This window comes from Clytia hemisphaerica, unplaced genomic scaffold, assembly GCF_902728285.1.
Source record: "Clytia hemisphaerica strain Z4C2 unplaced genomic scaffold, Clytia hemisphaerica genome assembly, whole genome shotgun sequence".
Lineage (NCBI taxonomy): Eukaryota > Metazoa > Cnidaria > Hydrozoa > Leptothecata > Clytiidae > Clytia > Clytia hemisphaerica.
The window spans coordinates 609,417-623,421 of record NW_027103590.1 but is presented as its reverse complement, the minus strand read 5'-3'; the positions used below and the strand labels follow the sequence as shown (position 1 = coordinate 623,421).

General features: G+C 33.9%; 1 protein-coding gene across 1 annotated transcript in view; it reads left to right on the top strand.

Moving 5' to 3' along the window:
- LOC136801539 (DNA polymerase epsilon catalytic subunit A-like) overlaps window positions 1-10,578 on the top strand; it is a 50,811-nt gene extending 40,233 nt beyond the window's left edge. The window contains exons 50-62 of the mRNA XM_067058179.1: window positions 48-132; window positions 1,297-1,379; window positions 2,120-2,240; window positions 2,623-2,766; window positions 3,260-3,331; window positions 3,554-3,667; window positions 4,254-4,339; window positions 4,781-4,913; window positions 6,458-6,592; window positions 6,815-6,897; window positions 7,284-7,422; window positions 8,515-8,624; window positions 10,467-10,578. Coding sequence (XP_066914280.1) covers window positions 48-132; window positions 1,297-1,379; window positions 2,120-2,240; window positions 2,623-2,766; window positions 3,260-3,331; window positions 3,554-3,667; window positions 4,254-4,339; window positions 4,781-4,913; window positions 6,458-6,592; window positions 6,815-6,897; window positions 7,284-7,422; window positions 8,515-8,624; window positions 10,467-10,524 — 1,363 coding nt within the window. The 3' untranslated portion in view covers window positions 10,525-10,578. The remainder of the gene's footprint in view (window positions 1-47; window positions 133-1,296; window positions 1,380-2,119; window positions 2,241-2,622; window positions 2,767-3,259; window positions 3,332-3,553; window positions 3,668-4,253; window positions 4,340-4,780; window positions 4,914-6,457; window positions 6,593-6,814; window positions 6,898-7,283; window positions 7,423-8,514; window positions 8,625-10,466) is intronic.
- Window positions 10,579-14,005: the final 3,427 nt, after the last annotated feature.

Below are 14,005 nucleotides of genomic sequence, written 5' to 3'. Positions count from 1 at the left end.
TTTGCATATTCCTGAAGATTGAACATTTGTATTTCTTTTAATTTCAGTTACTTGCGATCACCTGAAGCTATGTTATATGATCCAGCTCTTTGCAAATATATTCACGGCCTGATGAAAAAGTTCTTTATGCAGGTACGATTACGAGTCTAGTTTTCTAATAGATGAAAAGAATTTCCTACTGATTATAAATACCCACTTTTTTGTCTGCTTATTTAGGGACGTTATTATGAAGCAGTTGTTGGACAAAGTCGAATCCAATATTTTTCATATTGGATGAGACTGCGTCCAAATAAATGGTTTGTTATCCGTTCATCGCTAAAATATTTCTCGTTTTCAAACATAATTTCAAAGCCTCCGTGGAAGCTATATATTCGAAAATATTAGACAGCAAAGAAGCCAATCAAATGTCGCTATTACGAGCGTCGGATAATAATAGCTGATAAAGGCTGCTACCCGCTCAGCATTTTATGGTCGGCGAACAAGGCGCACGGCTCGGGCGCTTTGGTCGCTGAACGCTTTTCTCATTCCACTGATCCACACATTTTTTATTTTTTCTATTGTTGATATTTTTTGCACACGGTACAAAAGAGTTAAATGTCTCTTCTGATTGGCAAATTAAAAAAGAACAATAGGGAAGCTGCACAGCTCAGCGAAAAAAGTTGAAAAGTTTCAACTCTTGTTGCGCCCAAAGCGACAGCCTTTGAGGGCTTGATTTATGTAATTTATGCAATAATTAAGCTGCGCGCCTTGTTCGCCGACCATAAAATGCTGAGTGGGTGGCGGCCTTAAAGTGTCACGTACTGTATGTTGAACTGAACATCTGTCGTGATAAATAACGTTTAAGGCCGCTACCCACTCAGCATTTTATGGTCGCCGAACAAAGTGCACGGCTCGAGCTCTTTGTTCGCTGAGCGCTTTTTGTCATTCCACTCTGCAGCACATTTTTTCTCTTTTCTTTTGTTCATCATCTTTTGCACATGATACACATCTTTTGCACACGGTACAAAAAGAAAATTCTCTTTTCTGATTGGTTGATTTTAGAAAAACAAAGGATGAGCTGTACAGCTTCGCGAAAAAAGTTAAAAAGTTTCAACTCTAGTTGCGCTCAAAGCGACAGCCTTTGAAGGCTTGATTTATGTAATTTATGCAATAATTAAGCTGTGCGCCTTGTTCGACGACCATAAAATGCTGAGTGGGTAGCGGCCTTTATTATGACATGCTGAGTGTTAGCTAATCAACAAAATTAATCTATTGTGATTTCTTATAACAAAAAGTTCTGTTTTTAAACTTTTACAGTTGATTGCGGAATTCAAGACCCTGGGCTCGACCATTGTTTACGCCAACTTCAATAAGATCATCTTAAACTCGAAGAAGAGAAGGTATCAATCGAATTCGAGCTTTTCAATCCTTTAGATTATTTCGTATGTTTAGTATTGGGCTTTTCGAGAAATAGTCCGTGCCCCCCCCCCTTTTGAGGATATCCAGGGGGTTAACGATTTTGTATAAAAATTGAATATCCAGGGGGTTAAACATCTACAAGGGAGAGGATATCCAGGAGGTAAAGTGTCTTTCCAAGTAAAAAAATACGATATCCAGGGGTGAGCATCTTTATAAGAGAGGATATCCAGGGGTTGAGGATATTTTTAAGAGTGGATAGAAGAGGGGGTCTTTACTAATAAAGTAGGATATCCAGGGGGTTCGATACTTCGAAAAATCAATATCCTCAACAGTGGGGGTAAATGTTTTTCTGGAAAAGCCCATTGAACCGTGCACTATTCCCCACCAAACTGTATAATGATGAGTTCAAACTCAATGTGACTCGTTAAAGTTATTCAATTTTCTTTATCATATTAATTATTGTTAAAGTTAAGTTAGTTCTTCTGTCCCAGTTGGGTTCAAAAAATTACATTCCCGTCTCAAAATTGAGAACTTATACCCAGTCCCTGTCTAGGAAAAACTTTCTTTAAATACTTTCTGTATTTCAAATCTCTCTGGAACTCGAATGAATGAGATTTCCTTTCGAGTTCGAATTAGCGAGAGTCAACTGTTATTTGATAATATTTTCCCTTCTGAGTTTCGAATTCGTCTTTGAATCTTGAAATGTTAACTTATGTTTCAGAGTGAAAGATGCATTAGCGTACGTGCAATATATTTTGACAAGCATACGTTCCAAACCATTATTCAAAAACATTGCACTGGAACCTCGCTCATGTTGGGAATATCTCATGTGGATGGACCCTGTAAGTAACTGCTGACACTTGATTGTATTTTTTCCGCTCTAATTTCGGGTGATGTTTCGTCCTTCCTGCCAGGACATCTTCCGTGTGACTTGGATAAGTAAGCATAAACTGTTCTTGAATTTATTTGTGAGTGCTAGAAACTTTAAACTGCTGAATGTTGAAATTCAAGCTAAATTATTACACAGTATAGTCTCTTAAACTCGAATGCCTCCTTAACTTAAACAAGTTTTCTCGTCACTTCAGTTAACAATGCCTTTTAAACCCTTACTCCATAACTCGAAATTTCCTTACTTCGAAAAGAATCGTGTTCCACGAGCGCGTTCGAGTTATAGAGACTCCATTGTATTTTGAAAGTGGGAAAATCATTCGATATTCATTTTAGGCGAATCACGGTGGTATCCGGGCTAAAGAAATACCGGAAAATTTCATGTCGAATGTGGATGACGAAGAGAAAGAGGAGAATGGAAACGAGTTTGATTCTGATGATGATGAAGATATCAGAGACCTGGTTGCACACGCTAAAGAGGTAAAAAGAGAAGTTTACTCCAATTTTCATTTAATGCGTTCAGTCAAGATTAGTATGAGAAAAGTGAAATTGAAAATGGTTGAATTTTTAGCGCAGACAATTTAAAGCCTATTTTAATTGTGATTTTTTATAGGTATAAATTGCACTTTGCAGTGTTTACCCTCGCTCTTTAGCACCATTCGATGACTAGTGAGAAAAATATTTGAGCTCCAACGGGGAATCTTAATTGTTCAAATTACAGAGAGGTTTTAATTATAGAAAGTATATTGAGAGGGTTTCTCCTTGACGGGAACTTAGAGTTAGTTCGAATTATTGGAAGATTCGATAGTAAAAGTTCGAATAAGCAAAAGGTTCCTGTATTTATACTGGTTGTTTGAGAATGAATTATTATGTTATGATTTGAAACTATTTTCCAAGTTTGGATTTAAAAACAATTAAGCGGTATATTCCGTATCCATTTTAAAAATTACTTTCCTATTTTTCTATATTCCAGCAAAAAGTGGAGATGAATTGGAATTTGGAGAAGTTTTTACCAACCTCTGCTGCATGCCAAACCTTCTTCAAGGTAACAACCTATAACAACTGGTAACAACTTATTGAGAAGTATAATATAAAACTTTATATCAACTATATACACAATAATCTATATTATAATTTATAATTTATATATCAACTATATATAAAACTTAACGGTTTGGTTCCGAGCGACGGAATAAATTCAATTGATTAATTCCACTGACAAAAGATTGCATTATTATCACCACAAAATTTGTTTGTTATTACCTAGGTGTGCATAGCGGATCATATTCATTCAGTGTACGTTCATATCGTGGAACAACTTCAAACACACAAAGGTGGAAGCACACCAGTCAAAAGACGTGGGCTCAGCACTCAACAAGAGGTTACATACTAAATGTTTTATTTTTAGTTTTTTGTCGTTCTTGGTAACGAATTGTTATTAGTTATTGGGTATATGTTATTAGTTTTCCCTCACATCTAAATCAGAGGAGCTCAAAACATATATCGACTCAGTACTTATCTTAGCGAGTTTATAAATCTACCTTTTTGAGTGGCTATTCTCTGGAATGGAACTTTCTTTGGAAAAAGATTGATTAGTTTGAATTCACGAACATCTTTTTCACCTTGGCAACCTAAGCTAATATTCTACTCTCATTAACCTATCATTACCCTTCTTTGTGTAGAAGGCAAAACACCGATTATCTTGTGGATTCCTTATTTTTTCCTGACCAAAATCTCAAAATATTTTGCCTAACTATTTTTCAAAATCGAGATAGTCAAGTTACAACTTTTTGGGTTTTCGTAAAAAGAAAACAATACAAAGAGTCCATTTCGAATTGTGATATCTCACCTTAATAGAAATTAACTTTAAGCAAAAGATGCTTGGAGGTTTTACTTAGGATCATTGAAGGTTCTTGCAGGCTATATCTCAAACCATCGGATTACCTCTTTGATATTTTCAACTTTAGATGATGGCAGAAACAACGACCACACCCTCAACCGTTGAATTTGCTCAATCGCGAATCCAAGATGTTTTAACTGAACAACTTTTCGGGTAAATTTCCCTATTTTTTCTCCTTATTGTCTAGTATTCATCCAATGTTTTTACACTAAAACTTTTACTTTTAGCATTTCTAGTTTAACAATGCTGATTTTGACTTATTCCTTTGAATTTTTGGTATTACCTGTGCACATTTTTGTCAATGTATGCTTTTCATCAAATGAGTCTCAGAAGTCAATTCACATCAATATTTTGGAGTTCGGATGATGTGCATCCATTATACACAGTGTGTCCCGAAAAAGCGGACAAATTTTTATAAAAAATAAATACGCGAAATTTTAAGACTTGTATGTACTTAATATTAGCCCAGTTAAGATGATGAGTTTTGAGGATTTTACTTTATAAATGGTCTGCTTTTTTGGGACACACTGTATTTTTTACGGAAGCTAAATGTATGCAATCTTTACTGAACGAAACCTATCTTTTATCTTTCAGCATCACTCAAAAGATCCATAAGACGTTATCAGGAGGACGTGGAAAAGATGCTGGTCTTGAATTTCCTGTTCTTGCTGGGTCACACTTGCCCTTGAAAAATCCTTCACTTGAGTTCATTAAAGCTGTTTGTCAAGTAAGTTCAAGGATTTTTGGACCTACCCCGGTGGAGGTCCTATAAATTAACCTCTGTTCGTCCGTTTGTCCGTTCGTCTGTTACCAGCTTTTGTCGAGATTGGCTCGTTAGTTTTTTCTGATTTTTGGCACAATGATGCAAAATGGTAATGCCCAAAATGTGACGGACGAAAAAAAATCCTGTCATTACTTTTTTCATATTTTTTGTACAAAGATGGAGGGCAAGATTATCTAAAGAATGGCTGAAGTGGTTTTTCCCGGAAAATTCTTATTCGCCTTAAAAAACGGATTTTCGTATTTTGGGGAAATTCCCTTTAACCAAATAGGAAAATATAGCTTTTCTCAATGTTGACTCATTACTCTTTTTTGATTTTTTGCACAATAATGCAAAATGGCAATGCCTAAAATGTGACGGAGCCCTTTTTTCGAAAAATTTGGGCAAATAGGGTTTTTTGGACTTTGTGCAAAATCCTGTCATTAGGTTTTTCTGATTTTTTGTACAATGATGCAAAATGACAATATCTAAAATGTGGCGAAGCCCGATTTTCAAAATACATTTTTTTCCGGCTGAAAATGCCGGGAATATGCCGGAAAAACTGTTTTTTTGGCATTTTCTCAAGATTTTATCATTGGTTTTTTCTGATTTTTTGCTCAAAGATGCGTATTAACAATGCCCAAAACATGGCCGAGTTCGATTTTTGAGAAAAAAATTTTTCCGGTTGAAAATGCCGGAAATCGCCGTGTTTGCAGATTTTCATTGGATTTTTTCCTTATATTCATTTCTATGTTTTTTACACAAAAACATTATTGATAACAATGCTCACCATCAAACATGATTCAATTGTCAATAAAACTGATTTTTGCGACCAGAACTTTCTATTTATTTTTTCCCTACAACCCTTCCCTGTCCCCCCCATCAACAATCAATGATGAATTTATTGCGTTATGCATTTTCGCTAAACGCTATATTTTCTGACTGATTTTTTTTTCATTTTTCTTCTCGCATTGCTATCTAACTTTCATCATCAGGTAGGTCCATTCAGCATCTAGCTTGTTTGTTTTTGTGTAGTGGTTGCTGTGTGCCATCCAACATGAAGGACTGTGTTGTTTTTATCATCAAGCGTCGTTTAAAAGGTTCTGAGCAACCTCGTCCCCGTTTATCCTAGGCTTTATTTACGTTACTGATAGACGCCAGAGAATATTATCTAGCGCCATCAGTCGGCATCAAAAAGCTGGTAATAGATAGGCAACGAGGTTGGGTTCTGAGAAAGTCTAGAGAAGTCATATTCTGATTAAGATTATCCTAAACGCCTTAATATTGACGAAAATCAGTTTAAGAAATTTCTGGAGCGCGGCTTTTAAATCTGTTCTTATCGGTATCCGATAGTTTTAATCCAATACTGAGTGTGCCTTCAAATAAAATTTGATTTAGAATAAGAGTATTTTCGATATAAAAAATCTCCCTTCAAAAATCTCCCTTCAAATATAACGTTGTTATCCTTTTGCTAGTTTCTACTGAATAAAATGAGTGTGCCTTCTTTATAGGTGCTACAACTAGACGTTAACATTCGAAATCAAGTCAACAAGCTACGACGCGATCTCCTCAAACTCGTTGGCATCGGCCAATTTGCTGACGAAGCAAATTTCCAAGATCCATGTTTGTCATTTATCGTTCCAGAGGTTTGAATATTGAAAATAAAGATTAAGTTTTTGTCATTTACATTTGGCCTACTTTCACCAGCGACCTAAGTGCACCAAAACGACTGATGGGAATGAAATAAATTTTTTTTTTGATTTGTTTGCTTTTACTTTGCGAAATAATTCATTGCCCCAGTCGTACACTAACATAAGTACAACGAATTTTAGCTTAAGACGTACCAATGTATAATTTTCTTTCACTAGATGATTTGCGAGTATTGTAACAGCTGTCGTGATTTGGATTTATGCCGAGACCCGCTCATCACTCCTGCCAAGGGAAACCAACCGTAAGTTCATGGATTCATCGATCTTTGTGAAGTGTTGCTTCTGAATGTGTCGGAGTGATTTCTCCCCTGGGATTACTGCCCTCCTCACAAAACTACATCCACGATAAATATATCTCTGAATAAAAATATTTATTTTTATTGAAATAAGTTTTAGGTTTTTTGTCCATGGCTTAATGACCTTGAGATAAAAGCGCGAGTTGTTCTAGAATCATTAAGAAAGTCTTACAAGAGTACCACACATTGAAAACACCACCCAGATACAATACCTTGCATACTTCCCTACACTCTTGCTTATGGTACCCCATATATATTTCTACGTTAACCACTGCCCCTACTACATCTTTAAATGAACCTCAGCTGTACAGTTCAATTTGTTTTACTTTCAGAGCAAGTGTTCGTTGTGACAACCCAGATTGCCAACAACAATACAACATGTCATTGGTGGAAGAACAATTGGTGTTGATGTTGTCAAGGCGTGCTATGAGTTACACGCTACAAGATTTGAAATGTCTCAAATGTAAAATGGTAAGAAAATTTGCGTTCTAACCATTGACCTTTACATACCCTGGACCAAGTTTCTCAATCCTGGCCAAGCAAAATCTTTGATCGGAGTTTTTGTGGTACCCTAATGGCGGCACTACTCAATACTACTTTCTTTTCAATACTGTTGATTATGCAGCGCCGTTAAGGCCGGTCTCCAGTTGCGTGCGCTGCGATCGCACTTTTTCGAGCAAAGCTACCATGCTATTGGTCGAAAGAAAAATGAAGCAATTCCATTGGCGCGATCTGACGTAACAGTTGAAAAAAGTTGAAATGTGTTCAAAGCAAAAAGGATTGAAGACAAAAAGTGCGATTGCAGCGCGCGTAAGTGGAGACCGGCCTTTAGACGTTAATTTTTAGCACGGCAATGGCTTCTTCTCGGGTACCAATCCCAAAAAAAACTCCGATCAAAGAAGGCGGATATAGCTTGGTTCAGGGATATAAAGGTCAGTGGTTCTAACAGTAATAGGCCTTTTCATGAATTATTTTAAGAGCAACGACTGCCTCGTTTTTAAACCATTACCAAGGTATATGAGTGAAGGAAGAGAGTCTGTCACCAATTTCCCTAACACCCTGCCTAGAAGTGCTTGGGATTCGAACACACGATAAACACGGTATTATTACTAAGGTGATTCTATCCCTTAAATCTCCAAATGTTAAATTTATAAATAGAGTAAACTTCTTATGAACTCCTCTTGGAATCAATTACTATAGTAGTATTTTGAAAACGAGGTAAGTGTTGTTGGTGACGTAATTTGTGAAAAGGTCTATCCGGTATTTTCAAGATAGAGAGAAAAAAATGTGTAAAGGGAATATCACCAATAGAAAATGAATAGAAAAAGATTTCCTCCAATAAGAGGTTAAAACCTTGGAATTTCAGGCAACCTTAGGAATAGACCAAAAATTACGTCACGAACATCAAAACGAGGCGAGTGATGCTCGTAACGTAATTTATGAGAAGGTCTATTCCAAATTTTTTTGCAGATTTCCCACGTGGAATTTCACTACACTGCATACAAAACTGTATACAAAACTGTATACACCAAAATAAGTTGTTTTCTCTCTCATTTTAAATAGGTGAAGGACAAGAACATGTCGAAATTTTGTGAATGTGCTGGACGATTTGGAAATCTGACAAGTCCTGATGATTTCAAAAAACAACTCAAAATCTTTGGAAATATCGCAAAGTAAGCACGTCGAGTATTAGATCATTTGCTATTCGATCATTATATCGTTTGTACGTGGCGGTGCCCTTTCGCTCCGAAACGAAATGAAGCCATTCTATTGGTTACATTCGAGTTTTACGTCAATTCTAACCAATAGAATGGCTTAATTTCCTTTCGAAGCGAAACAGAACCTTCACGTGCGAACATAGCCTTGATTATTATTGAGACTGTCTTTAATTCGATCGTCAATAAGCAAAACACTTTCTTCAAATTACAGAAAGATTCGAATTATGGAGAGTAATCTACGTCTTTTAACGCTGAGGGGACAAAAACTTTTAGTTCGAATTACAGAAAGATTCGAATTATAGAGGTTCGGACTAGAAAGAATTCTCGGTGTTTTAAATTACTTTCGGCTGTTATTGCTGGTATTTTTTACTCAAAATGCTTTTAATTTAGTTTTCCTTATCTACATGTTTCTTTTATTAGAACAAACTATGTAAGAAAATAAGCTTTGATGGCCAAAGTATTAAGAACAAGTTGATAATATTTTAAGGCTTTGCGGACTCTAAGACACCAAATCTCGTAATAAATCGCACAAAAATAATCACGAAATGGTTAAAATAGAACATTTTGAAGATAATTTCTAGGTTTAAATGTCAAAAAGTCAAGAACAAACGAATACTTTTATTTTGGATGTTCTTATAAAAAAGTGTACATTTTGTCACATGCAGAATTCTTAAAAATAAAAAGGTCTGAAAATTATAATTCTCGTCAATTTTCTGGCGATTGACCACGTAAGGCTAGCATCAGAACTTAATAATTTAACCATATTCTTTTAATGCCTGAAAATACTTTCACTTCAAATAAAGCATGAGATGATTGGTTCTTTTCAAAGTGTGAAATCGATTTTTACTTCTTCGTTTTTTCGTTTCATTTTTCCGTTACTTTTTCGCTCATGAATGATGGGGGTGCTAAAATGGAAAAAGGAACCCCGTCTATTCTATCTAGCTGCTTAACACTTGATTAACAGAGGAATTTTTTTTCTTTTTATAAAAAACCTGAAGATGCTAGTAAAGTAATTTTAATCCATTTTTAACTCCATTATGGAAATGGTCACAGCAAGTTATACAAGTTTTTTTATAAGAACGTCCAAAATCTTTAAAGCCTTCGGGTGTTCTTAATTTTTTCAAAATGTTCTTAAGATGTTTTTATTTTTAGTACTTTGAGGGTATTTTAGTGTAATTTCCTAGAAGTTGCATATCTGTTCTCAGAATATTCTTAAATATTTTGGTCTCGAATTCTTGTGTTGTTATGGACTTTGTTATAAAAAGGTGTATACTCACACCAAGAAATGTTAAAATTCAAGACGTCGTAAGAACCCAGGGAAGCCGTTTTGAGCCTCTCAAAAATAAAATCACTTTTAAGTTTTTCTCGATTCTTTTCCCACCCTTGTTAAGTGACAATTCATGTTTTGATGAACTTTGTACGTTTTTTTATAAGAACAAACTATATAAGAACATAAAGGCTTCGATGGTCAAAATGTTAAGAACAAGTTAAGAACATTTTTTAGGCTTTGCAAAAAAATTCTCAAATAATGATGAAAATAAGAACATGTTAAGAACATTTTCAGGCTTAAAACTCAAAAAATTAAGAACATCCGAAGGCTTTAAAATTTTTGGATGTTCTTATAAAAAAACGTGTATTTGCTTTTTGTAGGATTATTTGAAACCATCTTTTCTTATTTATAAATGTTCCTATAAAATTTGCTTTTTGCACTATCCAGTAACTTTATCGGTTGCTCATTTTTATATCTCTCTGATTGTCTTTAATGTTTTTTGTTTTCATATTTTCCTCCCTTTTCAGGCATTACCAGATGAGCCACTTACAAGAAACATTAGATTTCATGAACTCTTCACCATAGTGAGACTAGAAGAATGAGTGGATATATGGCTATATGAACGGATGGATGAATGAATGAATGAAGCTACCCATAGTTAATAAATTATGGCGAGGTATCTATAAACTAGAGGTTATACTCAACTGAGAGTAAAGTGGTGAAAGGAAGCTTGCTAATTTTGGTCCGGTTTGATTATGCTATGACTGACTTGACTATAACTGATTACTGCTTTTGGTTCACAAACAAAAAATATCAATTATTTGCCGGACTAAGATACAATTTTTTCTGGTCCAGCCCTTTTATTTTGTTTCATTTTTGTTTTGTTTCAAATTTTTGAAAGCCCTTTTGAAGAAAGAAAATTGATTGGATTGAGGAGATTTAAGCTTGTTATTTGATCCAAAATTTTGATAAAATATTTTAAAGTTTACTACATTTTGTTATTTGAGAGAACCAGTCAAATTTCTTTACATAGTGGTGTGGTAATAGTTAAAGCTGAGTATGTTTGTCTATAAATATGTAGCCGTATATCTGTTTGTGCTTTCAAATGACTCTATGTAATTTTTGTCATTTTTTATTTCTTTTGTTTTATTGTTTTTCTTGTCATCCTAATTTCACTTTCGATTTTGTCTAGAACCTTTTTTATGTTTTGTTTCAACTTTTTCCCATTTTTATTTATAAATCAAGTCAAGTTTTTCCCTTATTTAAATAAGGGAATAATTATATCCGCCAACTTTTTTCTTTTAATTCTATAATTATAATATAAAAAGTACGGATAAATTTTATTAAATTGTAAAAATGTTGCTGTTATTTTTTTAGCGGCAAAATATCACACACAGAAAAAACAATTATTTTATCATCGGAAGGAAGATTTAACTTTTCTCTCAATTTTCAGTATTTTCTTGTCCAATACAATAGAAAAATAAATTTTTGATGATGCAAAAATCAACAACTCTTCTTTTTTCGACCAAGGAACAAGAATTAAAATAAAATCTGTCAAATATTACGACATATTTTTCGCCTTCAAATTTTCTATATTATTTTTCTATTGGGAGGATAAAAAGAGTTCAGAAAAAGTCATAAATTTTTCGAGGCGAAATTTATTATTTGGAAAACTTAACAGCGTGTGGTACGCCCCTAAATGTATTTTCAATCTGTTTGACTGTTAAATATTTAAGAGTGAAATCATAAGGTATTCTTATTGACATTGCTTCGATAATAATTTTGATAAATTTTACAACGCAGTAGAGAAGGCCTTTCTATAATATGGACCACTAGATATAATGGTCTTTTATACCCAATACTTCACTTGCATTCAATCAGCTGCTATATAGAGTGACGTGATGTCGGTTAAATTGCATGGACACATGTACTGAGATAGCATTTTGAATCTTTTAAATAATTTGTGAAATTACTTTACTTTTGTAATTTTGTTTTAACATTATTTTAGTCTTTACTTAAAGGTAAGTAAGTATTGCCTTATGATGCATGCTTAATTTTTTTTAATGCGAATGTAATAGAAATGACACTACTGTAGCGTTTTTTGAACCATTGCTGTCATTTCTCATTTTAGATAACAAATAAATAACCTGTTTTGGAAAGATTTCAAGTGGAAATTTTCATTATTGTACTGTAAGTTTATCGATATAAAGGCTTTGTTAAGTTGGAGGTAGGACTCTAGCCTGTATATTTTTTTTTTACATTTAACTCAAATTTCACAGTCTATAAAGATTGTTTGATTCTGTGCATGATTCATTTGAATAAATTTGCATAATTAATGAAAACAATAGATTGTCTTTGCAACTTGACTGTTCATTCACTTAATCGTTCAAGCTATGCATTGTGACGTTGTCAGTAGCTCTCACTAATCTATTTTCAAATTTGTCAGCCCACTTTTCTTCTTTGTACTGGATACTGTTTTAAAGGTTTTCTTTTAAATAAGACGCAGTAAGAGTGATATCGTTTGCTTACTCATCAATTTTATTTCACAAGCTTTTTCGTATTGGATTGACACGGATGTGGAGCAAGATTGGGCAGAAAGAGGTTGCTTATATCATTAAAATATTATAACAATAGGGAGACACTGTCCTGATATGAAATATGTGTCTGATATGAAACGGGAACACTTACGTAAAAACAAAACTTTTAACATGATGTTACTTGTAGTTTAAGTTTTCCCTCTAAAATTTTTCGCCAAAATATTCGCTTTTCTAAAAATTTAATAAACCCTTGTATACAATATAAGTTAAATAAAGGGCAATAAAATAAAGTAAAAATCTTATTATACTGAAAAGTCGACCTCAAGATTTTTCTCATAATATAAACACTGGTTAATTGAAAAAAAAGGGGGGGACAAAACGGGGCAAATCCTTGTCTCTTCCCCTACTATTTTATTAGTGTCTACTCGACATTCTTGAAAAAGAAAACTTTAAAAAATATGATAAGACGATACAAAAAATTTATCTGAAACAAGAGAAGAGATTTTCATAAAATGGTTCGAAAAAATTACTTATTATATTTTTTCCTTTAAAATTAAATGAAAAACATCACATTATAGACCCCCGAAACAATTCATCTCGTATAGATCATTATTAAATTTTATCCCGTCTTATCTTGGACTCAAAAATATCATACTTTTTCAATGGGGCAGTTGAGGTTTTTCTCGATATTGTAACCAATACGTATTGAATGCTAATCTGTAGTTTTGACTACGCGTATTGATCTAAGTATGTATGTATCAATGACTCTTTGCCTTCATCAATACTTTATCCCCTTCAATTTTTACGAATTTCACTCTGTATAGATATAGCTTCAATGATGCTTTTCTTCTTTCTTAGTACAAAGTTGCTTGAATTTATGTTGTTATTTTCGCTGCTGTGATTTGTGCTGAGATATCGTTCTTTTTTTTCTTTTTTTTTTTGAAGGATCAAGATTCTTTTTCCTTTTTGAAAAGTAGTCGGATACATAAGTGACAGAAACTGCATTACAACGTGAAATAACGTGCGATTTAGTATGATTTTTTTTGTCATCTCCACTCTTAGTTATACTACTTCAATAGAGTCAAGAGAAGAGAGATTACGAAAAACGTTTTTCCCGCTAGATATAAGCAATGGGGCGCTTATTTATTCTTCACAGAATACTCGTGAAGATGCTATTTCGATTTTCCTCTTTCTTTTTTCTTTCTTTTGGTATGTAAGAGTTGTCATAAAAACAAGAATGTCTAATTTTGACACGCACCATTTTTAATCCTCATTTTTCAAAAAAGACGCTGCTGGTTTTAAAGAAAATTGTTTATCTCGTCGTGTTTACATCTAAAAATTGTGTAAGATGCAATATTATCAATATTGCTCCTTTTATGTTAGGGAGAAGTGTACTATGAACGATAGTAATCTCCCAGTCGCATCTAGTCCCGTTCCGTCACTGAGACCAAGGAACTTGCTTAGAACACTTAGACATGGGTGTTTTAAAATGCTGTTTCATTCACACTTTAAACTTCTTTTTCAGAAAT